At 36.6% G+C, this 26,376-nt stretch overlaps 1 protein-coding gene across 1 annotated transcript; it reads left to right on the forward strand.

Annotated features, from left to right (window-relative positions):
* The first annotated feature begins 598 nt into the window (after positions 1–598).
* On the forward strand, positions 599–4,876 carry LOC140038419 (uncharacterized). Its single transcript, XM_072083771.1, has 5 exons — positions 599–1,627; positions 1,880–2,024; positions 2,660–2,789; positions 2,906–3,703; positions 4,117–4,876. Exons 1-5 carry the CDS (start codon positions 599–601, stop codon positions 4,874–4,876), a joined length of 2,862 nt encoding a protein of 953 aa, XP_071939872.1.
* Positions 4,877–26,376: the final 21,500 nt, after the last annotated feature.

The following is a 26,376-nucleotide window of genomic DNA, read 5'->3' on the forward strand; positions in this document are numbered from 1 at the left end:
GGGCCTTTCCTTTCGCCCTCAAGGATGCAGCAAATGATTTGTTATACTACCTACCTGCAGGTAGTATCACAACATGGGCCAAACATAAGAAGAAATTTTTGGAAAAATTCTTCCCTGCATCCCGGGCTGCAAGTCTAAGGAAAGAGATATGCAGCATTAAACAGTACCCTGGAGAATCCCTATACAACTGTTGGGAGAGGTTCAATAAGTTGTGCACTAGATGCTCACAGCATCAAATTAGTGAACAACTATTGATCCAATACTTTTATGAGGGACTCCAAGCGTCCGATAGGAGTATCATTGATGCTGCGAGTGGGGGAGGGTTGGCGAACAAGACACCAAGGGAAGCATGGCTACTTATTGAATCAATGGCGAAAAATTCTCAACAGTTTGGTTTCCGTGAGAGTAACCCTACCCGTAGGGTTAATGAGGTAGAGACGTCGTCCATTCAGCAGCAGTTATTGGAGCTGACTTCTTTTGTTCGACGATTAGCTGTGGGAAACGGGCACCAAGCAAAGGCCTCTGGAATCTGCACAAATGTGGACCACCCCACTGAGTCATGCCCTATGTTGCAAGAGGATGGGCTGAACTAGTGAACATGGTTGGAGGCGTGCCCGCGCCCTGTAAGCAGTACGACCCATACTCCAACAAGTACAATTCGGGTTGGAGAGATCACCCCAATTTTAGCTATGGTAATAGGCCACAGAATTCATTCTCCAATCGCCTACCAGGATTTCAGCAACCTTGGCAACAAAAGTCTCAACTCTCGTCCTCCAACTCAGGAAGTTCCTTGGAGGAGATTGTTAAGAGCTTGCCCACGACTATCACTCAGCTCCAGCAGGAGACTAGGACCCTAGTCGCGAGCACTACTCAATTCCAGCAGGACACCAAAGCAGGCATGAAAGATATGGAGACTCGAATGAGTCAAATGGCAACAGCCATTAATCGCCTGGAGTCCCACGTTTATGAGAAATTGCCATCACAATCCGTGGCAAATCTCAAGAATGTAAGTGCCATGACATTAAGGAGTGGCAAAGAGGTAGAGGGACCTAAGTTGGTAAATTCGAAAAGCAAAAGTGAGGAGAAGATAGAAAAGGATATTGAAGAAGAAGGGCACATTCATAGAGACCCTAAGATAACTCTTGCTCCATCAATTCCTATTAAATCTAATTTACCTCCTTTTCCATGCAGGTTGGAGAAATCGAAGAAGGCGGAGAAAGAGAAAGAGATCCTGGACGTGTTCCGAAAAGTGGAGATCAACATTCCTTTGTTGGATGCAATCAAGCAAGTACCGAAGTACGCGAAATTTCTCAATAACTTGTGCACCCATAAGAGAAAGTTGAGAAGGGATGAAAGAGTAGCGATAGGAGAAAATGTATCAGCCATACTCCAAAGAAAACTCCCACCCAAATGTGGGGATCCAGGTATATTTATCATCCTTTGTAAGATAGGAAATACACCGATCAGGAGAGTCATGTTGGATTTATGGGCGTCAATCAACGTGATGCCAAAAATCATTTATGCGTCCCTGAATCTTGAGCCATTAAAAGAAACGGCCATTATAATCCAACTAACCGACCGCACTAATGCTTACCCAGAGGGGCTAGTTGAGAATGTTTTGGTTCAGGTAAATGAATTAGTCTTTCCTGTAGATTTTTATATCCTGGATATGGGAGATGAAAAGTCGTTAAATCCGTCACCTATTTTGTTAGGTAGATCGTTTTTTAGCACTGCCAGGACTAAAATAGATATGAATGAGGAAACTTTATCAATGGAGTTTGATGGCAAAACTATAAACTTTAATATTTTTTAGACGATGAAGTAACCAGAGGAGTCTAACTCAGTTTTTGCGTTGAGTGTTCTTAAGCCCATTGTACAGGAAACTTTCGAACTGGATAGTGAAAACGCACTGAAAATGGCGTTGATCAAGCATCTCGAGTTGGGAGTAACCCCTAATGTGGACATGAGGGATGAGTTACACCATGCAGTTGAGCCTTACATTCACTTCCAACCATCCCTCCAACGTATGAGCTTACTTCGCTTTTTGTGCCAGAAACTCATGCAAAATTATTGCCATCAGTTGTGCAGGCACCGGAATTAGAATTAAAGTCTCTCTCGAGACATCTGAAGTACGCATTTCTGGAAAATCGAGAGACACTTTCGGTAATCATTTCCGCACACTTATCTCCAAATCAAGAGGAAAAACTGATGCGACTCCTTAGGGATCATAAGGAGGCGATCAGGTGGAGCATAGCAGATATCAAAGGGATAAGCCCGTCCCTATGCATGCACCGGATAAGGCTCGAGGATAATGCGAAACCATTAAGACAGGCACAACGGAGGTTAAATCCCCTGATGATGGAAGTTGTGAAAAAGGAGATACTTAAACTCCTAGAGGTGGGGATTATCTTTGCTATTTCGGACAGTCCTTGGGTGAGCCCCGTCCAAGTGGTCCCGAAAAAAACGGGAGTGATTGTAGAGGAGAATTAGGAGGGTGACATGATTCCGATTAGGAAAGCTACTGGCTGGCGTCAGTGCATTAACTACCGGAGGCTAAATTCTGTGACGAAAAAGGACCATTTCCCTCTCCCTTTTATTGATCAGATGATAGAAAAATTATTTGATCGTATTTATTATTATTTTTTGGATGATTTTTCAGGGTACTTCCAGATCGCGATAACACCAGAGGGCCAGGAAAAGACAATGTTCACTGCCTATTTGGTACATTTGCTTACCGTAGGATGCCTTTCGGTCTTTGTAATGCTCCAACAACTTTTCAAAGGTGCATGGTAAGTATTTTCTCAGAATATGTAGAAAAAATAATCGAGATGTTCATGGATGATTTTAGCGTATACGGGGATAGTTTTGATGAATGGTTTGATAATCTAGTTTTAATTCTGAAAAGGTGCATAGAAACTAACTTGGTTCTTAACTGGGAGAAGTGTCACTTTATGGTAGAGTATGGTATTGTCTTAGGGCACGTTGTATCGGCTAAAGGAATAGAGGTAGACAAATCTAAAATAGATCTTATTTCTGCTCTACCTTACCCCGTATGTGTACGAGAAGTACGTTCCTTTTTGGGCCATGCAGGATTTTACAGGAGGTTCATCAAAGACTTTTCAAAGATAGGAGCACCCCTGTTCAAATTGCTGCAAAAGGACATGACATTTAATTTCACCCATGAATGCAAAGTGGCCTTTGATAAATTGAAGGAGTCGTTGACGTCACCGCCCATCATTCAATCCCCAGATTGGAGCCTGCCGTTTGAAATAATGTGTGACGTGAGCGATTATGCCATAGGGTCCGTGTTGGGACAGAGAATAGGCAAGGCGGCGCACGTGATCTACTATGCATCGAGAGTATTGAGCGGAGCCCAACTTAATTACTCCACGACGGAGAAGGAATTACTGGCTGTTATTTTTGCACTAGAAAAATTTAGATCATATTTATTGGGTGTTAAAGTAATTATTTTCTCTGATCATGCAGTCTTGAGGTACCTGTTGGCGAAAAAGGACGCAAAACCAAGGCTAATTCGGTGGATCTTGCTTCTGCAGGAGTTCGATCTAGAGATCAAGGATAGGAGCGGAGCCGAGAATTTGGAGGCTGATCATTTGAGCCGTATGCTCACAAATAAGGAGGATCTGCAGTTGAGAGAGTCATTTTCCGAGGAGCAATTGCTAGCCATTGATTCATCGGTACCCTGGTATGCTGACATTGTAAATTTTTTGGTAACGAATCAATTGCCTTCAGGTTGGCCAAAGGCGAGAAGAGATAAGTTAAGAAATGACGCCAAATATTATATTTGGGATGACCCTTACCTGTGGAGGCAATGCTCGGATCAAGTAATAAGGAGGTGTGTAAGTGCCGGTGAGTACCATTCCATTTTGACTTTTTGTCATTTATTTGCATGTGGGGGGCACTTTGGGCCAAAACGAACAACTCGTAAGTTGTTAGAGAGTTGTTTTTATTGGCCTACTCTTTTTAAGGATGCATATTTGTTCTGTAAATCTTGCGATAAGTGTCAAAGGGTAGAGAATATTTTTCGTAGAGACCAAATGAGTCAGACCCCTATATTATTTGTTAAAATTTTTGATGTTTGGGGTATAGATTTTATAGGTACCTTTCCCTCATATTTTGGATTTTATACATTCTCTTTGCTGTCGATTATGTTTTTAAATGGATGGAGGCAAAGGCCACCCAGACTAATGATTCGAGAGTGGTTGCAAAATTTATTAAATCTAACATTTTTGTCCGTTTTGAAATGCCAAGAGCTATAATCAGTGGCAGGGGCACCCATTTTTACAATAAAACGATTGCGGCTTTGTTTCGTAAGTATGGCGTGCTCCACAAAGTGTCCACTCCCTATCATCCACAAACGAATGGTCAGGCCGAAGTATCGAATAGGAAGGTTAAGTCAATTCTGGAGAAAATGGTGCGGCCTGATAGAAAAGACTGGAGTTTGAAGTTGGACGATACTCTTTGGACTTACCGCACCGCGTATAAGACGCCGATTGGAATATCTCCATACAGATTAGTCTTTGGGAAGCCATGCCACCTCCTTGTGGAATTTGAACACCGAGCATTTTGGACGCTTAAGCGGTATAATATGGATCTTATGGATGTCGGAGGACATGGAAAACTCCAATTACAAGAGTTGGAGGAACTAAGGAATGAAGCCTATGAGAATTCAGCAATTTATAAGGAGAAGAGCAAAATCTTCCGTGACCAACAAGTCTCAAGGAAGTCATTTGTCGTAGGGCAAAAAGTTCTCCTTTATCATTCAAGACTTAAGTTTTTTCCGAATAAGTTGTGTTCGCGTTGGATTGGTCCATTTGTCATTTCTAATATCTTCCATTATGGTGCAGTGAAAATCTAGAGTCTGAAGACGGAGAAGAAGTTCGTAGTCAATGGTCATCGTCTTAAACCTTATTACGAAGGGTTTAATAGTGAGCAAGTGGAGTTATATCTCTTGATAACCCAAGTCGTGAGGTCTAAACAGCTAATGGCCGTGTCTAACCAAAGATATTAAAGAAAGGCGCTGCTTGGGAGGCAATCCAAGGATTACAGTATCAGTTGTGGTCATTTTTCATTACTTGGCGATTTTTCAGTTCTATTTTTCTATTTTGATTGTTTTGGTGGTGATGAACAGAAGATTAGGGGTTCCAAGACGTGCCCACGCCCTGGAAGGAACTCTTTTGGACTTTGTCAAGATGCGACGGTCAGAAGACTACAGCCTCCAAGGCGTGCCCATACCTTCCAACCCTTCGGATAACGTAAGTAAAAAAAAAAAAAAAAAATTTGACCAAAACCCTACTTTTCCACTTTTTCTTCTTCTTTGTCTAATCTTGCCCAATGTCTTCCCAATTTATTTTGTCTACGTTTGAGTAATTTTTCTTCCTTTTCTTGTCGCCGTCCGCTGCCACCTTCGAAGATCCGCCGCCCGCCTCCACCATCATCGTCGCTATCCGCTGCCCACCTTACTCTCTCTTTCCATCGCGGGCTCCATTCTCTCAACCCGTGCGCACGCAGCAGTGGCCCAACAGACCCATCTCGCCGCTGCCCAGATCTGCTGACACAGCCGTTCATCTGCCGTCGCGCAACCGGTGCAGCTCGTCAGCCGCTCGCGCGACCCCCAGCAGTGCGCACAACTCCAACACGCGACAGCCTATCCGTGCGCGAGCATCGCCCCAGCGCGCGGACCCCCCCAGCATGCGCCCAGTCCTCAGCAGCCGCACGAGTGCGCTGCTCTTGCCCACAGGCAGCCCTACCGCGCGCGCCCTTGCTTCCGTGCGCAGTCGAACTCCTGCGGGTGCAGTAGTGCACTCGAGTCCAGCCTTCCGCAGCCTAGCAGCGCACGTGCGTCTCGCCGGTTCGCCGTATGTCCCTCCCACGGTCAACTCTAGCATAGGAACAAAAGTGGTACCCCTATCTCTCTCTTTTTGCACTGGTGACTTAGATAGGGGGCATTTTATTGCTGAATTTTTGCTTCTTATTGGGTTGACATAATTAGTAGTTTTATCGGGGGGTCATTTGATTGCTATCTGAAAGTGAGAGACCTCATATCTACCTTTTATTTATTATCTATCTTGGGGGGAGGCATCTGCGGGCTCTGGTGAATCTGATATTTGGTACACGTGGTCAGTAACTCGCCGGTTGTTGACTATTATTAACTGATATTCCAATTTGTGGGGTGTTGGATCTATTTCTTTATTGTTGTCTGCCAAGTGACGCCAGTGGGGTATTTTTGTGTTTGTTGCCTTGTCATTGTTTGGTGGAGTAATTGTGGTCCCTCTTTGCTATTGGGCTTCTGCATATTGAGTAGTAATTGTTGATTGTGGTCCCCTGTCTTCTTTTGGTGGTTGACTGTGGTCTCTGTGCTTATTCTGGAGGGAGGAAATGTATCTTCAAAGCTTACTTGGAACCAATCACATTAATTGTAATGCCCAATAAAGACCTTTCGAAGAAGTCACGAATAAATGCAAAAATATGAGACTCTAAGAAAAGAAAAGGAAAGTAATAAAAATAGTCATAATGATACAAATATACATGTGCTAAAGGAATGCATCATGTCGGGTACGGGGAACTAATGTTCGTGACTCAATTTTTCCTTTAACAGAGGGAATATGAGCGTGCTAAGATTAGAAAATCAAACTCGTCCATATCTCATACTCAAGGGGTTTTCCCTAATCTAATCAAACAAATGTACTAACCTATCTCTAATATTTCTTATATGAAATGCAAATTTAATGTCATGTCTCATACATAAGATTATAAAAAATAGGGAAAATATAAATATAGGAGGGAATACGGGATAGGGGATATATATATACAGAGGAAATGAGGGGAAAGGGTTATATGTATAAGGGGAACATGCGAACATGATAAAAGACCTTAGAAAGTAAAATATGCATGAGATGAAGTGATTTTACCACACGATCATGATCTAACGCTCGTAAGGCTCCTAAGGGTCTAGCGTTGGACTAACCCACATCTATGAATCCTCACTAGCATTGGACTAGTGAAAAAATCAGAAAAAGCGCCACAACTAGTGTTGGACTAGTGTGATATCGAGAAATGGATCACAACTAGCGTTGGACTAGTGTGATAACATATTACATATTAATTATTACTAAATAAATCATGTAAAGTTTAATAAAATCAAATAAACACATAAATCACATAAAACACATAGCATATAGGCATGATATCTAGATGCAAATCCTAAGAAAGCGATAACACATAGCACATAGACATGCAAAAATACACAAAAAAAATGAATAAATCCCTGACTATTACATTAGGGGGCCCTAATTACAATCTAAGGGAGGAGAGGAATAAAAAATAAATGAACTCCTAACTATTACATATCCTATCTAAATACAGATCTTGAACCCTAACTATTACAACTCGGCATTTAAATGCCTTTTAAATAATTAAAATGGAATAAATATTGAAAAATTGCAATAAATAAAACATACAAAGAAACGAAATAAAACATTCAAAAGGCATGTAACTAAACACATAAAGTCACATAAATGCACATAGGGTCAAATAAAGTGAAAATAAGGGATAAAGTGTATCTTCCTTCAGTTGGGACCCTAATGACACGCATTTACTTATTTTTCCTCCAAAAACAAAGAAAAGGTCAAGGCATCACAAATAATCACGTAAATACGAAATTGAATCAGTAAAAGCATTAACTAAACAGCCCATATTCACAAAATTAGGACTCAATTGAAAGGAAAAAGAAAGTTTGAGGGGTCAATTTGATTGATTTTTCCCATTGTTTGGTCCATAGTAGAATTAGACAAAGAATAAGGGGTTAGAATGCAATTATTGGAAGATTTTCATGCAAATCCCATGCAAACCACGAAGGAAACAAATCTCTGCCACTTATTTTCTATACTTCAGAAATCTTTCTTTTCTTCCACAACCATACTCATGCAATTTCCTCTTTCCAACATAAGATTATCAAACTAGTTAGATGACAAAACTCATTTGTGGGCTATCGTGGAAGAAAAGAAAACAGCAAAAGAATGCAATAGCTTTTTGTTCTGCTGCAATTTTTTTGCAGCTTCAACTCACGTGGCATTCGTACCAAAACATCTACAGCTTAGACCAAAACAAATGAACTCACTATCAATCATTCAATTACCTCTTTCAAACATCAGATTAACTAACAAATAAGGTAATGAAACCAAATCCACCTGGTGGTAGCAGAACATAAGAAAGCATGAAGTTCTCACGGCAAAAATAGAAGACATTTCCTGAGCTACTGATTATAGGAGGAGAACCAGATCATAGGAGTGAAATGATAAGAAAAAGGAGAACTATCAGACATTACCCCATCTAACACTGCAAGTATACTCACACTCAGACATTGATCTTAAAGTGAGAGGAAATGGGAGAGACTATGCATATTCAGAATGGAAAAAAAAAACACATCTTGAGCTACTGATTTCAGCTGAAGTAACTAGCAAACACAAGTTGCTAACTTCGGCTGAATCACAGCCCACTGCTGCAACAAGGTTCTGCTATGACTTTGCAGCTCAACCCATGCAAACTTTCATTTCCATTTTCATGGCAACAGACACCCAAACATCAAACAAATTTTTCATTTTTAAGTCAAGCTCATTAATCAAAACCTACTAAACTTCATCCTAGTATTGTTAGCAGCATGTAGATGCATCTATCCATTCCCAACTAACATCTTTACCAAGCATCAAAACCTTGCTCTTAAGCCAGAGAAACAACAACATTCAACGTCCAAACATACCAAAATCAGTCCCAAAATGCAATCTTTTCTCAAAAATTTTCTTCTTCAATTCATGGGTTTTTAATATAATCTCTTTCTGGGTTCATTCAGCATCCACAACCTAATAATAAAGTCTAAACGACAGATCCAAACAAATCCTAAGCATTAACATGCTTAACATACAAATAAACAGCAAAAGACATCATTTTTGAGGTTGTAAAACACAAAACCAACGCAAGGTAAAAGCAAACAACAACCCACGGGATGATGGAGAATATATTTACAAACTTCGAACAATTAGAAACTGATCGAGACTCCTCTCACAGAAACCAGAAATGACATCTTAATATTAAGACCTAAACACCAGGAAAAGGCAAGAGCTTTTACTGTAAGAAAGGAAAAATTGGCAGCAGACCAAGTTGATGCCCAAAGCTATGCCCTTCCGATGCCGTTTCTTCCCTTCGCCGCTGGTTTTTTCTTTCCGACGCCCTTTTACTTTGTCTTCCCTTACTCTCTTGGTTTTCTTCTTCTTAAAAAACCTTCACCTTCTCTTAATCTCTCCTTCTTTATCTCTCCCGTAGCTTTCCTTTTTCTTGTTCTCGTTCTTTCCCCCAAGCCCGTAACTCTCTCTGTTTTTCTATAGTTCTTTCTTTTCTCTTGGCCCTCGAAGCTCTATTTTCTCTACCGTCACTCCAGATTTTCTCTAAAACCTTCCTTCAGCCGTCACATTTGCTTCCCCTTTTCTAAAGCCTCACTGCCTCTTCCTTTTAAACCCTCCAACCCTCGGCTAGAGGATGCAGATGAACTCCATTTTTCATCTATTTTTTAAGCCGTTTGATGATTCTTGGCAAACAAGAATTTAGCATTTCTGGATGGAGGCCAAATGGCCTGTACTACGGCAATCCAACGGAGGTAAAAAAATGAAGAAGAACGGATAAAAAACGCAACTCCATTTCTGATATTGGCCGAAGCAAAGAATTAAAGGAAATGGCGTTCTTTTTTTTTTTTTTTAAACTTAATTACCAACAATAATAAGGAAATAAAATTCATAACAACAAATTGAAATAAAACAACAGCAACAGAAGTCAAATAAAATGCTAAAAATAATTTTTGAAATTGATGATTTTTCCTTTTATTTTTTAACTAGATTTCAATTAATTTAAGTAAACAAACAGTATTAATTTATAATTGAGGCTAATTTGCAACAAAATTTCCATAAATTGAATCTAAAAAGATTAAAGCATATTTTTGTGAATAATTTTTCTTTTTTTGATAAATTTTAATACTAAAAATGTATAAAAATAAAAATTAAGCCACTAATTAAGCAAGAAATGAATAATAAATGAATTTAATCAATAAAAATGAAAATAATAACAAATAAAGCTAAAATAAAAAAAATTGGTATCTAAAATGCTAAAGAAATTTTTAAAATAAAATCATGAAATTAGTAAGTAAAAATAGCTGATAATTAAAACAAAAATAAATTAAAACAAAAAAAATAATAAATAGAATAAAAATAAAAATTTGGTGTCTACAATTTTAACCAAATCTCTAATTTTTTTCTCTGATACCACTAAATGTCACACCCCAAATCCAATAACTATATATACAAATATTTAACTTATTATTTGAAGTTCAACACTAGCGTATCCTCCCAAAAGGATACAAAGCCATCTGTTGAACTTGTATTTATAAGCCAATAATAACATAAACCTTGGAATATATTTACAAAAGTTTCATATATAGAATCACTCACACAATACTTTACACTAAACTCTCAACATATATACATTATTACGATACAAAAGTTATACAGGTTACAATTTTATAAAATTCAACTCTAGAAAGATAGTCTAATCAAAACTAATTTTCAATCTATTGTAGGACTGATCCTTATTTGTAGGAGAGAAAAATTAAGTGGGGTTGAGGATCAGCTTGCTCAGTAAGTAACCCAAATATACCTCTACTAAATCGAGTATATTAATATTACATATAATATTTGATAAAACCATTTCTTAAAATTCAATTACAATTAGCACATTACATGAATATTACATGTACAATGCATAACTATGCATAAATTCATAGTTTATTATTCTTTAATTATAATTCATGGAATCTTCTATCTTTTCACTTTGTTTTCATCTAAATAAAAAGTTTCGGTCTATATTATATCTTGTGACAATGCCATTAAATACCACTATTATTTTTCGTGGTGAGGTCATATATCGATTGAAAACATAACTCTAAATAATTACTATGGTCAATATTTTAATCTGTGGCAGGGTCATTCATTTACTATTATATTTCGTGTCAGGACTATACCGATATTTAAATGTAGCAATTATGAAACCTTTTCGCTTCCTTTATTTGTTTCAACAAATCCAACATGTCCAAATATCATATAAAAATTGCCTTTAAACATGTAGTACAACTCAATCAATGGCACATAATTATCAATCAATTACATATGTTCAATCCAATTTAATGTAATAAAATATTTTCCTCCATAACAATTAGCAAATAAAATTTTTTATAAAGATATTTTAAAAAAATCACAGAGACATGATAGATCCACTTACCCATTATGTGATAACTTTAGTTCCGATCAAAAGTCACCGAAATGTCTTTTTTGTCTTTCTCTACAATAATAATTCAGTTGTAGGATATTTTAGTATACTTAAAAGGTAATAAGATGCAGGACTAATTGATCAAAATAGGCTACTCCAAGCAAGGCTGCTTGCTCAAGATATTCAACAGCGATAGTGTTCAATTAAACCAACACAACTCAAGTTATACTCGTTGAAAAACTATGAAATTGGTACTATTAGAAGCTAGAATCGAAGGGTTGAAAATCTTTAGAAGGCATATCTTAGAATTCAGATCATAATTTAGCCTAAATTTAGTTGTAAGCCACTGCAATTCTTCAATTCTAAGCTATATAGCTTTCGATTTTTAGCCAGATTTATAAATTTTTTTTATATTTATAGAAAATGAATAAGAGTCTGGATTTTATACCATTGGAAAGATCTCTGAGTCTAGTTTCAAATGCAACTAATGGCATTCAGTTTCAACTTTTTCATACCAAGTCATGGCTAATTTACTAAAGTTGCATAAAGATGACTATCAACCGCGGAATTAGTTAGAATTCAATAGTTGCATTTCGATTCCCCGTTTTTGGAGGTGTTTTTCAAATATTTCACTATAGCAATTTTTGAAATAATACTATTGTCGTTTGGATTGTTGTATTTGAAAAACTCTTTATTTTTTAAAAACACAAGTGTTTGGATGGAGCTATATTTGAAAAAACCACTTTGTATGTTTAATTTGGGCATGCATATGGTTCGCTCTACGCCTCCGGTCATGCAATTGGCCAATATCTTGGGACTGCTAATGCGGATTTGTCGAGTATTGGCTTAGTTTGAGTTTTCCAAAAGTAGCAGTTCATATTAGTATAGTATGGCAAAAAGATCCCTGAACGAATATATAGATAAGAAGTTGCGAACATCCTAATGGCAAAATCCCCTTCATAAAGCTATGATACAACTGATTTGATAAACTGAATCAAATATGGCTAATTTCGTGTTTGAGTTGCCGAATGTAAGATTACCGATTGACGTCATCGTTACAGTACATTTAGAACACAAATTCATCAATAAAACACAAAATGCAACATTAATTACAAGAAGACTAATAAACTTGTGCCTTGTTCGACCTATCGAACAAGGGCCTTACAGTTGTTGCTAGTTATGCGCATTGAGATACAGATGTGCCGCTATTGCCCGCCAATGTTCGTTCCAGTTTTCTATACCTTGATGCAACATATCGATGGGTTGGCGCGACTGCATTTGATTCCTTGCTATCTGTGCATCTGCAAAAGCTCCGAGGGCAGTTTCTTCGTTGAAATACTCATCATTTGGCACATAATCGCGCATAAAATTGTGTAAAGTACAACATGCTAGCACAATATTATTTTGAATAGCTATTAGGTAGTTCTGTATTGGACCTTTGAGTATTGAAAAACACTTCTTAAGAACTCCAAATGTACGCTCAATAATATTTCTAACCGATGAATGCCGCCTGTTGAACAGAGCTTTAGCTGCCCGCACATGGTGCGTGCCCTGTGCACCCCTAAATGGTGCCATAAAACCCGGCATGTTAGTGTAAACAGCATCCACAGCATAGTATTTCCCTGATAATCAACATAAAACACATGTATGTCTGTTTATTGATTACCTATAAAGGAACAACTTAACGCATAAACCAGTAAATTTGAAACAATTTGCTAATGCCGTAACTGTTTCTTGGGTCTAAAGTTCAAAATAAGGCATTAAACATGTCCAAACTTACATACCGAGAGGTGGCATTGGAAAGCCCGAATTCGGATCTAGTAAGGTGTTCTAGAGAATTCGGGCATCATAGGCACTACCCTCCCAACCAACTCGAATATTGACAAATCGCATATCATGATCGCAAGCAACAAGAACATTTTGGGACAAGTCACTGTGCCGATTTCTGTATCTCTCTCTTATCTCTGCTCTGTATCAAACGGAGACGTGGGTCCCATCTATTGCTTCGACACAGTCCTATATACATTTCCTCTCTTTTTAAAATAAATCTAAAGCACTTAAGAAATAAACCAGATATAACATAGGATTTCAGTTGTTACATACCCAGAACCACGGCATAAACAATGCATTGTTCAAAATCTTGGAGTGAGTGTTATCCAAATTTCTGGGCCAAACAAGATCGCGACGGAGCTGAACCAAGACTCGTAGGACATGACGAACATGCCGATCAATCATCTCCGTTGAATGCTGGAAGCGCTCGGCTAGAACCCGGTGCCGCTCATCATGGCTCAAGCACATTAGGGTTAAAGCAATAGACTCATGAACCCCCACCCTATGAGATGGATATGCATGCCAATAACCACGTTGAACCAGTAAATCGCATAGCTGCAGGAACTAGGGAACATCCAAGCGCATGTTTTCAATAATTCTACTTTCATGTTCATTTATCAACCCAATTACATAGTCCCTCCTCGAGAGCGCACTATTTCAGACTCTTCTTCTTCTGGGGACATGACTGAAGTACGGGTCAACAAACATGAGACCTAGGAGTACAACTGCCACAAGGATGTTGTCCAGATCAATATCGTCTGTTTCGTCGTCCAGGTGTTCGCCCTAAATGTGCTCCTGGTTATCCATCCCGTTGCTACCACTTTTAAGTATGCCAAAACTCAATGCGATACCCTGCACATTTAGGATCCAAAAGGTTAAAAAATAATGCCAAAATCACTCATGAATCAACTGACCTTTAGCATATTCAGTTAACAAACTTGCCTCTAATGAAATATAAACCAATAGTTAAGAGAAACTGAGCTAAATAACAAGTTCATGTGTACCAAGACGTGTAGATAAAAACATATTTTGCTGCGAAAAATGCTGCTATTTATGAACTCTCATGCAACAAACGGCATGATAGTTGTAAAGCATAGTAAACTGAAGAATTAGAATTGCCCAACTTGGGAGATGTTAAGACAAAAGGCATTAATAATTTATCTTCATCGTACTCATAATTGAGTAGCTATCCTGCTTATGAAACTATATCAATGAGAGCAAGCATGGAAGAAATAAATTAAAAGCACTTTTACCAAATTCCGAATCCCTTGTTCACATAAGGCAATTATTAAATATCAGAAAAAATAAATAAACTCTTGAGAGGTACTGTGAAACAATCAACCGCAAAGTTTCCAAACTCAAACTACATCTCGACAACATAACAGAAAAATGGACGTTCGGGGACATAAACGGAAGCAAGCAGGCTGACTAGACCACAACTCGGATGCTATGAGCATCTATACGGGGGGAAGGAACCCTCGATGTCTCACGAATGCAAAACGGTCAGTGTCTGTCTTACAGGTGAACCAAATGATATGCTCTTCTTTGGACCGGAGGAGATCGGCCATCTTCAAGTGCACATTTATGTCCAGGTGAAGAGGGCAGAGGTCGTCCATGGCAACTTTTAGCTCCTCATCAGCATCTTTAGGAGGATTTTTACTTTTCGAAGGTGAAGAGACTGAACCAGACAGGCTACTACTCTTTTTGCAACTCAGATGTGTCTTAATGCTGTCTAGAACACGGACGTACTACTGGAACTGGGGGAACGATGGTGCGAAGAAGGACTCAGTCGACATGTCACCTGATTTGCACTTTCCTTTGCCCTTCTTCATTTTCTCTTTCCCTTTCCTAGTCGTCGGCTCCAAGAGAACCTCTTTCTCGGATGAATCGACGTCCACAACCCCCTTTTCCCTAGAACGCCTAGCAGCATTTTTCATTTCCAACTCGTCGGCCGAGTTGAGGGGTGATTCTTCATATCCAGCGCTGAAATCCCCAGTCGCGCCTTGATTCATGAAAACTTTTTCGAGCAAATGGAAGACATGGCATGATCGGTCGTAAAATTTATCGTAGACCCTATTCACTTACAAAAAATCAAAACACAAGTAAACGATTAATGGAAGGCTGTAACAAAAATTTTAAAAATCGAGGCTGCGTTATAATATATAAAAAATATTGAGGGGACTTACAACCATTTCAAAGGGAGAATAGAAAATCAAAGGGGGATGGGGGCAGAATTGAATTTGAACGGGGCAAAAAAGTAAGAAAAACATGAGTAAACAGACCTCAAGAAACTGCTTCCACTGTTCATCGTCTGTCATGAATGTGTAGTTTGTTGAGTCCCAACCCATACCAGTGCCACGCTTCTTGAAAGAAATGTAAAGCCGAGTCAGGTTCTGAAGGACATAGTACTTCGACTGAACAGTGGTGCAGGGGAATGAAATACCGAACGTCTCATTGAGCATTGTAGTAACCTCGGGGATGACATGACTCCCGATGTTATGAGATGATATTTCCCCATTCCTATGCATAGTCAGGACATGGTGGGTATAGGCAATTTCATGTTTTGGCTTAAAAATGTTTCGTTCTGGGTACTTCGCTCGTGGTAGACTCATTTTTTTTTCTTTAGGACAGAGAAACCAGAAAAATAGACGAACAAATTAAAAAAATGCACAACTCTGACCTCTACTTATCTAAAAGTTCAAAATGCAATCTTGGGACACATATTCTAATAAAAAGGACCACCACTTATAACTAACCTTGAAGTAGTTAGTGAGGCAAAGTTGCAAATCGTTTTCTCCCTGAGCCGACTTCGAAGAACAATTGCTAAATCCCTTACTCCTTTGCAAAGCTGTATTAAATATGTAAAATGCACGATCCTAAAGTTCATTGAATCGACTTTTACCACAAGAATTAGATGAACTGTAATTACTCCTTACCCTTCCAAGCACGCCGAGTCACAGGGGGCATGTAGCTCCAAAGGGCCCGCTTAAAGGACTAGACAATAGCCACAGCCGCAGCACTTACATAAAACGGTACTACATAAGGTGCCCAAGTTCCAAAAAAATACACTTGGGACAAGACACATAAATGTTTGGATTTGAAACAGAAATAAACCAGTTTCGCTGTATATAATATAAAAAAAAACCTCAAAAATACATCAATAAAAGTTTTATGGGCTGGTTTGATTAAACCAAGTTCGGCTTCAAAAGATAGTTGTCGTTTCTAACTGTAGCGAATTAGGGAAAGGGGAACCAGTAAACTCTTCAAAATCAGTGAAACAAGTATATTTAATCCAATCTTTGCAACAACAAGTAATATGCATATTTGAAACTCTCTTATTGCTTACCCATTCACAGAGGCTAAAGGCAAAGCATAAGCAGAGGAGGATTATGGTTCACTAATAGAGCGCAACACCAGCAACTCACGCATAAGCAATATCCAAGTGGAGATGCAGCAAGCACATAACATAGACAAGTGCTGATTCATGTAAAAATTCAAAGGGCAGAGCCTAAAGTACAACTACAGCCAGCAATTTAAAGAGCAGGCTGAGCAACAATCACAAAATGGTTCAATTTTGCAGCAACACAGACCCAATCGAGACACAGAATTAATGCTAAAAAGTACTACAACATGCAGCGACTCATTCTGTTTTTTTTTTTTGGGAAGAAGACATAAGTATGTTGTTGACCTTGATCCCTAACTTTTGATGTTTACAAAACAATGGATAATACTAATATCTCTTCAAGAAATATTTTCAGTTGTGAAGCAAATCAGATTCAAAGATCAAATGCAATTGAAAAGGACAAAAGCTGCTGAAAGCTGTCGGACGCTTGGATCGGACGTCCGATAATCATTGCGTAACTTCGGACACATGAAAAACTCCACCACCGGACGTCCGAAGGAAATAAGACATTCCCCCTGGATCACTGACCTCGATTGGACGTAAGCATCGGACGTCCGATAGGATCCTTCAAAGTCGACGAAACCATCGGACGCTGAATATGTCTCCACCGGACGTCCGATAGAAACAAGATGATTTATCAAATCTCTTTGTTTGCTGTCGGACGCACAAAGAGCTTGCACCGGACGTCTGATAGAATTGAAGAAAATTTTTCAAACTCACTGCCTGCTGTCGGACGCAAAATACAGGAGTACCGGACGTCCGATTCTCCAACGGCTAGTTGACTGTTCAGCTACTTTCTATCCGTTGGAAGCATTAATGAAGCACTTTGTTGGTCTCCTATAAATAGAGTATGGTCAGAATCTTCAAACAACTTTTGCATACTGAAGATACAAAAGATCTAGAGTAGTTTTAGTGAGAAAACACTCTCCAAAGAAGATTTGTAGTCTTAGTGGTGTGAGGTTCATTATAAGCTTTTCATTTGTGAGTGAATATTTCATGAGTGTAACTCTGTGAGGGTTGTCCTGAGGGATAGTAAAACTTCCTAACTTGACCGAGTGGAGTTCAGGGTATGGAGGAGGTGAACCTTCCTTTGTACACAAGAGTGATTGTAATTCATCAACTTGAAGGAACTTGTTTGAATTAATCTACAAGCTCAAGAGGAGTTGGGTAGTTAATTGGTTTGCAATTCTTTCCTTTTTATTTACTTATTGTTATATTTGTGATCTTTACATTGCTTATCTCTTCCACTTGGTTGTCTTCGATCCTTACATTGCCAAAATGAAATTTCAAGGCAATAAAGATACAATATTAACCCAGGTAACCAACAAAGACAATGTATGGCAACAACCAAGTACAAATCAGTTCATAGTAGCAAAATCCAATTAATCCTACTATTATTCATCTCTGCAATTCAGTTGTCAAATTCTAGCACTGTCGACGGGTCAATTATGCTTGTTAGTAGTAGTCAAATTCATGTTCTTAGTTCACCAAATTGTTGTAGTTCACTAACAAAATCATCGGCAACACCCAATCACAAATCAATTAGCAGCAAAATGTATTTAAGGTTGCTGTTCACAACCAATTTCGGCAACTGATAAATTGGACAAATCACTGAATCACAATTAATACGCTGCTCAAGTTTCTTTTTCCCAGTTTCATCCCTTTTCTGTAATCGACGGAGAAAGAGAAGATGAAGAGAAGCAGTTCAATTTAAATCATGGGCAGAATCATGTTACTGTAACTCTAATGTGTACGGTTATCCCCAAGCTAGTTGCTTGACTAACCTCAAGAAGCAGAGCGAAGTTGGACGAGGGAAACTTGTGCCTTGTGGAATCAGCAGCTCACCAAGAAAGATTTTTACTCGCAAACACACTTCTTAAGCAAGGGAGAGCCTTTGACAAAGTTGCCAGCAGTTCAATGTGCAGCATCTACAGCGTGTTTTGCAGCTCTGCTAGCAGTAAGGTATGGTGCAGCCGCCTCAAGTTTTTGGGAAAGAGACCGCCACAAATTTTTCCTGTGACACAAGCTCCGAAGTTGGCAGAAACTCAAGTAAGCAGAAGCAACATAGACAACAAAGTGAAATTTGGAGGAAGGAGATTTGCAGCTTCCTTCGTAGCGTTCTTAGCTCAACTTTAGAAGAAAGGAGACAAATTTTGAGAAACAGATAGCAACAGACCGAAAAACAAGTTTTACTCTTCTTACCCCTAAACGGTGCCGTTTGTCTACAGTGGGCACTATAGTATTTTGAAATTAGGTAGTTGACTACTTTTTGTATTTTGACTACAAAAACTGTTTCATGCAAAAACAACCGATTCAAGCAAAATGAATGTTTCTTGGCCATTAGCATTTAAAATCTTTTAGTTTCATGTATTTGTCCATATTAGCTTATTACTGCAGGTCAACAACAACATGTGTATCAAATTACTCTCATAAATTCGATTTATGACTATCGAATCACATTTTTAGCAGTCAACAGCTATTAGAGCAACCATAGCAAGAGAAACCACCAAGGTTCTATTGCATAACCCTTAATTGCAACTCATAAAGTTTAGAGAGTGGATTTTTACCTCAATCGACTTAAAGAGCTGGAATTTCTAACTGCACTCTAAGACTATCTTTCCCAAAAGTTTTGGTCATTCAAGTTTTATATTAGAAGTAACAAAAATGGTAGCAACATGTGGTAAGGTAGATATACATAAACTTTTCTTGCATTTTGACCCTCCAATTACTTGTCCAAGTGCTAATTGTCCAACTTAATTCTCAACTTAAGCAAAAAAATTTGTGGTATTGGGGTTTGTGTAGTATAGAGGTCTAGTGATAGATTGACACTCTAAGAACAAAACATTATTAGTTGCCATATCTACTCTAAAGCTGATTGAATTTAATTTCTAGGAGACTAAACTCTAATACTAATTGTAAGATCCAAGTGTAACCTAAGAAGGAAGTGAATTAGATTATATATATATAAAAAAAAACTAAACAAAGTATGGCAAATTTTCATCCAATTTTAACTAGTCAAATTTATCTAAGTTTCACACACTTAAGCAAGCAAAATAGTAAGGAAGACAAGGCAATTTAACTATACAATCAAGTAGTATAAGAGAGAACAATAAAAATATAGGGAATTGCAAATCAAACAAATTCCCAAAATTTTTTCAAGCTTGGAATTATATCCATTAATAGCTTCTTCAGTTGTTAGTGAAGCAAACCAACTTGTACATATAAGAGTCCACTCTTTACTCACCCTAAACACCCTATAGTTAAATTGAAGGGTTTTACAACTTCATTCAAGTTAACTTTCACTATACTACAATTGAATGTTCCCAACCAATTAAGAACTAAACTATACTTTACAGTCTCACAAAGAATATAATTGTACAAAGGGGAGCATTTTCTAGCCAAAATCACTATTAGAAACTTGTAATCAATTTAGAATTTTTTATTATATTTATAGGATTCCAAAATTTGGTCCAAAATGTCCTCCAATAGTTAAGGATTACCGAGCATCCAATTGTTGAGTCATCATTTGATACAAGCGTCTGATTAAAGATAAGAAGTTTTCTTGTTTAGATGTTCAAATGGCCAATAGAATTCCTTAATCTTCCAAAAGTCTGTTTGACAGGGGACCAAAGAGTTCTAAAATTTTAAATGAATTTTTTGAACAATTGACAGGGATGCTCTGCATTCGAGAAATTCATCCGATCAAGGTTGATATTTTCTTTTTTATGTTCAAACGTTGATCATTAATTCTTGCATCTAAAGCTGTATCTGAAAATGAGTGTTGTTCCTATGAAGGTTGCTTCTAACATCTAATACTGCGAAGTGCATCCGGAGCTGCGTCCTACAGACAACGACAACTTCCATTCTTCTTGATTTTCTTTCCTTCTTTTTCCAAATGATCGACCACCTATTCTAACAAGATTGTCACTGAAATATGTTAGTCCAAATTATCATTTTGACTTGTTGATCATTAGAACAAAAGATTGATAGAACAAGGTCCTCAATTTATAAATACAAAATATATATATATGCTTGATTAATCTTGCAAGCACACAAGCTTATTAGTTTGGAGCTTGAGCTTGACTTGATTTACTACTTGAGTAGCTCGAGCTTGAGTTCGACCTCGATAAAATCGAATTGAGTCGAGTATCAAGTTGCTTGTTAGTAAGCTCGGTTCACTTGCACCCAAACTCTTGGGGTCCTCTTATGATGTTTCTTGGGGGAATTTTTGAATGGAAAATGGCTAATCTAACTTTTTAAGAAACCAAGCCTCATTCTCCCTTGTCTTCTTTGATGAAAATAGGCAATTTTACTCATGCTATGCATAGCAGTAACATGTTTTTGCTCACCCAAATCAGAACAACTGTAGAAAATTATTTGATAGTATAAATTCAAAGATTGATCATATAGACTAATAGATTAAAAGGGTAAAATCATGTATTGATTCTTTCTTGTAAATTTTGTAGATTGCCTTAATTAAAATCAAGACAATTATATATGGAATCACGAAACAAGTTAATGAAGTCGATCAATAGACCTATGTATTTAAGAGGAAGCAAAGTTTACATGACTATAAAAGATGTAATAATTAGGCTCTTAATTGATTATAGTTGAAATGCATCATATTATGTTCAAGTAATATGTCACTAGATACATAATATATTTATAAGAACAAGGTCACAAATTTTCAAATTTATTTTTCTTGTCAATCAAGACTATAGTTATGTTGCTTGATTATAGAAGAAAGACCAAGGTCTTCTTGTAGTTAAATTGATGCTCTTCAACAATATTATCTGTGAATTGTACTCTTTCTAAAGCAATCTTGATAACTTTCCTTCCAAATATTATAGTTAGAGTTGGAGTCTTTTCAATACGTAAAAAGCATGACCTAAACACAAGTGATAATTAGAAAGGGAAAAATCAAGAACAAATCCATCTAAATCTAAATCCAAATATACTCTGTCATAATGTCTCCTACAGAGAGACCATAAAGAAACCACCAAACAAAGCAAAGGTGAAAAATAACATTGGTTTGTAGGTTAACATTCATTAATCACCATAAAGAAACCACCAAGAAAGTAGTATTCACAGGATGCATTCTTTGATTTTTCTTGGAATTTATTACTTAAAAAATACATGTAGTAAACATATTTTTCAAATAACACATTCATTGAATACTGATAAGTACTCAAAACACATTATATTGTGTGGCTCTTTTACCAGTTTTTTATTAGAATATAGGATTGAAGTGGTGCTTATCTTAAGAGTTGATGTTTGAGTTTTGATTGATTAATGTTATTATCTTTGTCCAGTTTACTTGTTTTGTGTGGTTGCTTTTGTAGAAAAAGGAACAAGAAGTATAATACATGTTTCCGCCAAATCAAACAATGAGGCAAGAAGTGTATAAGTAAGGAAATGATGGTGGCGTAGAACAAAGATAGAACCAGCTATCAAAATGGTTGACCAAAGCCGGATTCGAAGAGCAAACCAGCCGAGTTTTTTTGTGTACACAGGTGGTTCCTAGACCCGTTCCTTAGCCAAAAATTAGCAGTGGAAGTTGCAACACTTGTGTAACTTTTGCAGCTTGATCTTTCTTGAGCCATTATTCCTTACTTGTGTTGGGAAGTTTGAAAAGACACTTTGGTAGCTACCACAATGCTCAAACATCATTAAGAATTACCTTTTTGTCACTTCAATTCTTCAAGATTCTATTGAAGCCACAGATCTTGACTTTTTAGAGATATGTTCACATTAAAGAAGAAAGACACAAGTCAAAGGGTTGAAAACTTCTCTATAGATATAAACATATGTCTTCTCATTTGAGAGCTTAACTTGGAGCAAGAGGGAAGAAGAAAATCACTCAAAATATAGCTCTAAAACTACAAGCACCTAGTAATTAGTTTAGGAGTAGAATAGGCTAGTGTAGGTTTTATCCATTTTTATACTTGTAGTTAGACTTGGAAAAGGATTTGAGGAGCAAAGATGGAGAACTTGAGAGCTAATGTGATAAGGGTGGTCTCTCTCCTACTACTTTCTCTCCAGTATTTGATTTCATGATTTATTTATATTGCAAGTTTAGTATTTTTTATGTTTATTATGTTGTTTTAAAGTTTTATGTGTAGATAGGTTTAATCTCTTCTTTGTTGGATGAAATAAAGTTGATTGTTTTCTTTATCCTTTAAGCAAGTATTTAGCACTTTTATTTGTAAAATCATGATTAATTGATTATTAACTGTGATTATCTAAAGATGTTAGATCATTAACGAGAGTTGGGATTTAATATTAATTCAAGAAAGTGCTAAATCTAGAGAGTTTGCTCACAAAAGTGAAGGAGTATCCCTATGGCTTTTTATTCATGTTATTTCATAGAAACTAAAGGCCAAGGTTATAAACTTCAAAAATAGGGTCGTTTATCTAGCAAGATTAGAGAGAAAATCGAATCTAGGACTTTTTGTCATGTTTGTATCTTTTGTTTATTTATGCTTCTATTATAGTTTTACTTTCTTGTTATTTATATTAGTCTAAATAAGAAAGGAATTCGAGTAGTATCAATAATTGATCATTTTTCCCTGTGGAACTGACACTCAAATATTCCCTATAATCATGTACTTGTGCACATATAGTAGTGGAAGTTTGAGTATAATTTAGAATTCCTTGGCAATGGTAATAAAAATTTGATGAGCACCTTTAAATTATACTTAAAATTCTACTATTACAAGTGCATATATTGTACACAAATGTAGGGAATATTCGAGTATTGATCCCATAGAAAAAGATGCCCAACTATCGATACTATTCGAATTCCTTATTGTTGAACCATAAATAAACGATATTATTGAACCATAAATAAACAAAGATACAAATACAAGTTCCTAGATTTGATTTTCTCTCTAATCTTGATAGATAAATGACCCTATTATTGAAATTTATCATCTTTACTAAGTATGATGTAATTTTCTAATGTATATAGAATCTACTCTCGCAGTGAATCAACTATGCATATAACTAATCCATATCTACTCTAATAGTTGTGAAATTAGCAATAAGCTCATTAGTTTCCATAAAATTACATGAATAAAAAACCATAAAGGTGTTTTTTTGCTCTCGTGAGCGAACTCCCTAAATTTAACACTTTCTTGAATTAGTATCAAATTCCAACTCTCGTTGATGATCTAACACCTTTAAATGATCATAATTAGTAGCCAATTAATCATGATTTTATAAACGATAATGCTAAATACTTGCTCAAAGGATAAAAAAACATCTAAGTTCATATCATCAAATAAAGAAGAGGTTAAACCTACCTAGGCATGACATTTTAGAAATCAAGGAAAATACCACACTTGTATTGTAATCAAACGTAAAATCAAATATAAAAGAGAAAGTGATAGGAGAGAGGTCACTCTTATCACATAAGTTCCAACTCTCTATCTTTGTTCCTTAACTCTTCATCCAATTATATCTACAAGTACAAGAGTAATCGAACTAAACTACACCACCTAATCGAATCCTAAATAAACTACTAGAAGCTTCTAGTTTAAGAGCTACTCGTAGAGAAGTTTTCAAACATTTTACTTGTGTCTTTCTTCTTCAATGTGAACATAGCTCCAAAATGTGAAAATTTGTGGCTCTAATAGAATCTAGAAGAATTGAGTTGACAAAAAGTTGTTTCTTGATGTTGCTTAAACTTTGTGCTAACCACCAAAGTGTCTTTTCAAACTTTCAAACATAAGTAAGGAATAATGACTCAAGAAAGATCACATGCATACAGTGACGAAGCCAGGATTTTTTTTTTCTAGGGGGCCAAAATTTTCTTAATATGCTATGTTCAAAATAATTTCCATTCATTTAAATATATGACATCTAAAAAAATCAAGCATTAAATTTAATTATAAATATATATATAAACTGTCATAATAAAAACTAAAATTGTAAAAAATTAGGGAGGGGGCCAACTTTGTTTTATATAGATATTTACACAGTATAAATTAAAATTTTCAAAACTTAGGGGGGGTGATGGCTCCGTCATTGCATGCACAAGTTGTGCAACTTGCATATAGGATTTCGGCTGAGTAATTGGTCCAGGAAAAAACTTGATGAGGAGTTTTGAATTATATTCAGACTTTCATTACCGCAAGTGCACAGGTCATACACAAGTATAGAAAATATTCGAGTATTGATCCTATAGGGAAAAATGATCAACTACCGGTGCTATTCAAATTCCTTTATTATTTACACCAATATAAATAACAAGAAAGTAAAACTACACTAAGCATAAATAAAGAAAAAACACAAACATGAGAAAAGCTCCTAGGTTTAGTTTTTTCTCTAATCTTGCTAGATAAACAACCCCATTTTTAACATTTATCACGTTGGCTAAGTATGGCGTAATTTCTTAATGTATATGAAACCTACTATCGTAGTGAATTAATTATATCTATAACTAATTTATACTTCCTGTCATAGTTATGAAATCAGCTATAAACTCATTAGTTTCAGTGAAATTACTTGATAAAAAGTCAAAAGGTGCTCATCTACTCTCGTATGTGAATTTCCTAGGTTTAGCACTTTTTTGAACTAGTACTAAATTCCAACTCTTATTGATGATTTAACACTTTTAGATAATCACAATTAATGGCTAGTTAATTATGATTTTACAAACAAAAGTATTAAATACTTAATCAAAGGATAAACACAACAATCAAGTTTATTTTATCCAACAAGGAAGAGATTAAATTTATCTAGGCATGAAACTTTAGAACAACATAATAAAAATCAAAGAAATACCAAACTTTGTATTATAACTAAACCATGAAATCAAATACAGGAGAAAAAGTAGTCGGATAGAGATCATCCTTATCACATGATGTTCCAAATTCTTCATTTTTGCTCCTCAAATCATCTTTCAAATCTAGCTACAAGTACGAGAATGGATAAAAACTATAGTAACCTATATTACTCCTAAACTAATTACTAATAGCTTGTAGGTTTAGAGCTACATTTTTAGTAATTTTCTTCTTCCCTCGAGCTCCCAAAGCTAAGCTCTCAAATGAGAAGACACAAACTTCTATTTATAGAGAAGTCTTCAATCCTTTTACTTGTGTCTTTCTTCTTTAATGTGAACATAGTTTCAAAAAGTCAAAGACTTTTGGGTCCAATGGAATTATGAAGAATTGAAGTGACAAAAAGTTATTTCTTAATGATGCTTGAGCTTTGTGCTAGTCACCAAAGTGTCTTTTCAAACTTTTCAACACAAGCAAGGAATAATGGCTCAAGAAAAGTTAAGTTGCATAAGTTGTGCAACTTGCACTGCTATTTTTCAGTTGAGGAACTGGTCCAAGAACCACCTGTACACCCAAAAAACCTTTTGCTAGTCGAAACAGGCTAAAGAACTGGCTTTGCTTAACTAGTTTGATAGCCAATTTTGTCTATGCTCAATGTTGCGATCATTTTCTTGCTTAAATACTTCTTACTTGAATTGGCGGCAACATGTATCACATCCGTGTCCCTTTTTTTACAAAAACAACCACATAAAACAAGTAAAAATAGACAAAGATAGTAATATTAATCAATCAACCATCAAACATCAACTCTTAAATGTCACTTTAATCGTAGATTCTAATAAAAAATAACTAAAAATCTCCTAAAAAAGCCACAAAATATATATGTCACAAACCCAAAATGAAATGCAAAATATCTCTTGTTTCTATTTTTTACCTCCAATATTCCCTCCTTTTTTTAGATTTATTAGTAGGCCCCTTGAACTGCACTCGTTATAGACAAAAATTACTTACTTTGTCATGAATACACATGCCTAA

Source organism: Coffea arabica, chromosome 3e (assembly GCF_036785885.1).
Source record: "Coffea arabica cultivar ET-39 chromosome 3e, Coffea Arabica ET-39 HiFi, whole genome shotgun sequence".
NCBI classification, from domain to species: domain Eukaryota; kingdom Viridiplantae; phylum Streptophyta; class Magnoliopsida; order Gentianales; family Rubiaceae; genus Coffea; species Coffea arabica.

Coding starts and splice junctions, on each gene's coding strand:
- LOC140038419 (XM_072083771.1), top strand. CDS start 599: ATGGTTGGAGGCGTGCCCGCGCCCTGTAAGCAGTACGACCCATACTCC. Junction 2,025..2,659: donor CTTCCAACCATCCCTCCAAC/GTATGAGCTTAC, acceptor ATGATTTTTCAG/GGTACTTCCAGATCGCGATA. Junction 3,704..4,116: donor ATTGATTCATCGGTACCCTG/GTATGCTGACAT, acceptor TAGATTTTATAG/GTACCTTTCCCTCATATTTT.